Source organism: Nothoprocta perdicaria, unplaced genomic scaffold (genome assembly GCF_003342845.1).
Source record: "Nothoprocta perdicaria isolate Ctin4 unplaced genomic scaffold, notPer1 scaffold_713, whole genome shotgun sequence".
Taxonomy (NCBI): Eukaryota; Metazoa; Chordata; class Aves; order Tinamiformes; family Tinamidae; genus Nothoprocta; species Nothoprocta perdicaria.
In genome coordinates, this window is record NW_020455992.1 from 11,157 (window position 1) to 16,103 (window position 4,947).

Here is a 4,947-nt window from a genome sequence, read left to right on the forward strand (position 1 = left end):
GGAATGGCACCTGTGCTGTGCTGCGACGGCGCATGCATGGGGCGGCCCCGGTGCAGCCGCACCCCTGAGCACTGGGAATGCAGAGGGAATGCGTCAGGAAAGCGGCAGAAATGCAGCGGAAATGCACTGGGAATGCAGCGGGAAAGCAGAGGGAATGTGACGGGAATTCATTGGAAATGCATTGGGAATGCATTGGGAATGCATTGGGAATGCAGCGGGAATGTGGCGGAAATGCAACAGGAACGCTACATGCAGCTCCTGGCGCTGCGGCGCCTGCAAATGCAGCGGCTGCAGCCTGGGGGCACGGTGCTGCATTGGGGCGCAGGCAGCAGTCGCCCGCTGCAGGGCTGCATCCCAGGCTGCAACAGTGCAGCCGGTGCCACCCCCCGCAGCGGGCGCAGGGCSACGGGATGCATTGCAGCTGCAGCAGGTTGGGCGGGGAGGAGGGCTGTGCATGCAGCGCCCTGCGGCTGACGCTGCCGCGTGTCCCCTGCAGCATGCGGGTGGTGGTGGAGGACGCCACGAGCTCGGCGACCGTGGTGCTGCGGGTGCAGCCGCACACCACCATTGCAGCGCTGAAGCAGCAGGTAGGGAGCGGCGGCGGCGGCGCGGTGCAGGGCTGCGCGGGAGCGGGGATGCGCTGCGGATGCAGCAAATGCGGGCGGGGAGATGGGAGGCGCTGCAGCTGCAGCAGCTGTGGGCGGGGAGATGGGATGCACCGCGGATGCAGGCGCATGGGGCGCCGCTTCCTGCAGCCCCATGCAGGTTCCCTTGACTCGTGCATGAATGCATGGGGCTTGCTGGGCATGAGGGCCGGGTGCAGGGCTGCGGGGAGCACCGGGCGCGTGGCGGCGAGCGCTGCTGCAAGCTGCTGCAGGATGCTGCGAGCCGCTGCAAGCTGCTGTGAGCTGCTGCAAGCTGCTCCGAGCTGCTGCAGGATGCTGCAAGCCGCTGCAAGCTGCTGTGAGCTGCTGCAGGATGCTACGAGCTGCTGCAAGCTGCTCCAAGCTGCTGCAAGCTGCTCCAAGCTGCTCTGAGCCATTGCAAGCCTCTGCAAGCCACTGCAAGCTGCTGCGAGCTGCTTCAAGCTGCTTCAAGCTGCTGCAAGCTGCTGCAAGGTGTTGCGAGCTGCTGCAAGGTGTTGCGAGCTGCTGCAAGCCTCTTTGAGCTGCTGGAAGCTGCTGGAAGCTGCTGCAAGGTGTTGCAAGGTGTTGCAAGCTGCTGCAAGCCACTCAGAGGTGATGCAAGCTGCTGCGAGCCGCTTCAAGCTGCTGCAAGCTGCTGTGAGCTGCTGCAACCTGCTGCGAGCAGCTCCAAGCTGCCACAACCCACAGCAACCTGCTGTAAGCTGCTCCGAGCCGTTGCAAGCTGCTGCAAGCTGCTATGATTTGCTCCAAGCTGCTGCAAGCTGCTCTGAGCTGCTGCAAGCTGCTGCGATATGCTCTGAGCCGCTGAAACCTGCTGCAAGCTGTTGCAAGCTGCTCCAAGCCACTCCGAGCTGCTGCGGGCTGTTGCAAGCTGCTGCAAGGTGCTGTCAGCTCCTGCAAGCTGCTGTGAACTGCTGCAAGCTGCTGCGAGCTGCTGCGATCTACTCTGAGCCGCTGCGAGCTGCTGCAAGCTGCTGCGAGCTGTTGCAAGCTGCTGCAAGCTGTTGCAAGGTGTTGCAAGCTGCTGCAAGCTGCTGTGAGCTGCTGCAAGCTGTTGCAAGCTGCTGAGAGCTGCTGCAAGCTGCTGAGAGCTGCTGCGAGCTGTTGCAAGCTGCTGCAAGGTGTTGCAAGCTGCTGCGAGCTGTTGCAAGCTGCTGCGAGCTGTTGCAAGCTGTTGCGAGCTGCTGAGAGCTGCTGAGAGCTGTTGCAAGCTGATGCAAGCTGCTGAGAGCTGCTGCGAGCTGCTGCAAGCTGCTGCAAGGTGTTGCAAGCTGCTGCAAGCTGCTGCAAGCTGCCCCGTGCCCCCGCAGGTGTTCGAGGAGTTCGGCTTCCACCCGCTGGTGCAGCGCTGGATCATCGGGCAGTGCCTGTGCGCCGACGAGCGCAGCGTGGCCTCGTACGGCGTGCGGCGGCACGGCGACACCGCCTTCCTCTACCTGCTGCTGGCCCGGACGGTGCAGCTCTCGGAGCAGCGCTGCAGGGAGGAGCGGGCGCGCAGCCTGGCGCGCTGCAGCGACGGTGGTGGCRATCGCAAGGCCAGCACGCTGCCCAGCGTGCGAGGTGCGGCGCGTGTTGCATCGGTGGTGTTGCAGCCTTGCGTGGTGCATGGGGTCTGAGCCACTGCAGCCTGCGCTGCATCGGTGCTGCTGCAGCCCGGCGTGACGCATTGGGGTCTGAGCCCCTGCAGCCTGTGTTGCATTGGTGCTGCTGCAGCCCCGGCATGATGCATTGGTGTTGCTGCAGCCGGTGCTGCATTAGGGTCTGATMCCCYGCAGCCTGTGCTGCATCGGTGCTGGCGCGGCCCGGTATGATGCATCGGTACCTCCCCCCCCCTGCAGCCTGCGCTGCATCAGTGCTGCTGCAGCCTGGCGTGCTGCATGGGGCCTGGTTTCCTGCAGCCTGCGTTGCATTGGTGCTGCTGCAGCCCAGCATGATGCATTGGTGTTGCTGCAGCCTGTGCTGCATTAGGGTCTGATCCCCTGCAGCCTGTGCTGCATCGGTGCTGGCGCGGCCCGGCATGATGCATCGGTACCTACCCCCCCCGCAGCCTGTGCTGCATCGGTGCTGCTGCAGCCTGGTGTGCTGCAAGGAGCCTGATCCCCTGCCGCCTGTGTTGCATTGGTGCTGCCGCAGCCCAACGCGATGCATCAGTTCTGCTGCAGCCTGGCGTGATGCATCAGTGTCKGCTCCCCTGCCACCTGTGATGCATTGGTGCTGCTGCAGCCATGTGTGCTGCATCGATGCATAGCCCCACTGCAGCCCGCGCTGCATAGATGCTGCTGCGACCTGACGTGCTGCATCAGGGTCTCCTCCCCTGCAGCCTGTGCCGCATTGGTGCTACTGCGGCCTGGCGCATTGCATCGGTGTCTGCTCCCCTGCAGCCCATCTGCAGCGTGCGGGGGCGGGGGGGGKGACAATGCGCCTTGCAGCGTGTCCTGCAAGCGTGCAGCATGCCCTGCTTGCTGGTGTGGGTGCAAAGGCTGCAGTGCTCCTGGTGCATGGGGTCCCATGCAGTGCAGGGAGGCCCCACTGGTGACCCGGGCTCCGCTGCAGGCAGCAATGCAGCCAGCACTGCAGGGCTGTGGGGAGGCCGTTGCATGCAGCACTCCCGGCTTGCCGCAGGCTCCTGCATGCAGTGCAGCCCCTGCATGCAGCCTTGCCTTGCAGCGGGCAGCAGCAGGCGGCAGGACGCAGGTGACATCAACCACCAGCTGGACACGCTGCAGCTCAGCGACCCCTTCGGGGACGACCTGCGGGTGCAGGTAATGCAACATGCTGCACGGGAGCCCCCCCGCACCCATGCAGCTTTTCCTGCACCGGCAACCTGCATCCTGTGCTCCGCAGGCGGGCTGGTCGTGCCCCAAATGCACCTTCATCAACAAGCCCACGCGGCCGGGCTGCGAGATGTGCAGCGCCGACCGGCCCGCCGACTACGTGGTGCCCGACAGCTACACGCCCGACGCGGCGGAGCTGCGGCGCATGCAGCAGGAGCAGGAGGCYGTGCTGCAGTACCAGCAGGTAGCGGCGCCCGCGGGGATCCTCTGCTGCAGGATTKGCATGCACTGGGGTTGCAGGCGCCMGACCCCGTTGCGCGGTGCCCGCCCTGCTTCTCGGGCCCTGGTGCAGCTCSTGCAGCTGGTGCGGGTGCTGCGGTGCATGCACAGCACGTCCAGCTCTAGCGGGAATGCATGGGGGGTGCGTTGCTGCAGCAGCTTGCAGCAGGGCAGGGTGCCGGGTGCAGCCTCCTGCTGCGCCGCAGYGCCCGCAGCTGCAGCCAGTGCTGCAGCCACTAACCGATGCGGGGCTGCCGGGTTCTGCAGCGCGCGGCGCAGCCGCCGCCAGCAGCTGCAGCTGCAGCTGCCCCCATTAAAGCCTCATCCCCAGCGCCCCTGCATGTCCCTGCACTGGCACCGGCGCCCGCGCGTCCCCCCGCCCCGCATCCCCTGCGGCCGGGTGGGCACTGGGTGCAGCGGGGGGCTGCAAGGGGCGGGACTGCCCCTTGCTGCAGCTGCGGATGCATTGCATGGCGGAAGCATTTGCACTTGGGGATGCACTTGCAGTTGGGATGCACTTGCACTGCAGTTGGGGATGCACTTGCAGTTGGGGGTGCACTTGCAGCTGGGGATGCACTTGAACTTGGGGATGCACTTGCAGCTGGGGATGCAGTTGCAGTTGGGGATGCATTTGCACTCCAGTTGGGGATGCACTTGCAGCTGGGGTGCAGTTGCAGCTGGGGATGCAGTTGCAGTTGGATCTGGGCATGCACTTGCAGTTGGGATGCATTTGCATTGCGGATGCACTTGTACCTGGAGATGCACTTGCAGCTGGGGATGCACTTGCACTGCAGTTGGGGATGCACTTGCAGCTGGGGATGCAGTTGCAGTTGGGGATGCACTTGCAGTTGGGATGCACTTCCACTGCAGCTGGGGGTGCACTTGCACTTGGGAATGCACTTGCACTTGGGAATGCACTTGCAGCTGGGGATGCATTTGCACTCCAGTTGGGGATGCACTTGCAGCTGGGGTGCAGTTGCAGCTGCGGATGCAGTTGCAGTTGGGGATGCATTTGCACTTGGGAATGCACTTTCACTGCAGCTGGGGATGCACTTGCAGCTGGAGATGCACTTGCACTTGCAGCTGGGGATGCACTTGCAGCTGGGGATGCACTTGCACTGCAGCTGGAGATGCACTTGCAGCTGGAGATGCACTTGCACTGCAGTTGGGGATGCACTTGCACTGCAGTTGGGGATGCACTTGCAGCTGGAGATGCACTTGCAGCTGGGGATGCACTTGCACTGCAG

General features: G+C 64.5%; 1 protein-coding gene across 1 annotated transcript in view; it reads left to right on the top strand.

The window, feature by feature from the left end:
- Positions 1–497: 497 nt before the first annotated feature.
- Positions 498–4,947, top strand: part of RBCK1 (RANBP2-type and C3HC4-type zinc finger containing 1) — a 7,405-nt gene continuing 2,955 nt past the window's right edge. Inside the window, exons 1-4 of the mRNA XM_026050922.1 lie at positions 498–587; positions 1,958–2,207; positions 3,315–3,409; positions 3,492–3,665. Coding sequence (XP_025906707.1) covers positions 498–587; positions 1,958–2,207; positions 3,315–3,409; positions 3,492–3,665 — 609 coding nt within the window. The remainder of the gene's footprint in view (positions 588–1,957; positions 2,208–3,314; positions 3,410–3,491; positions 3,666–4,947) is intronic.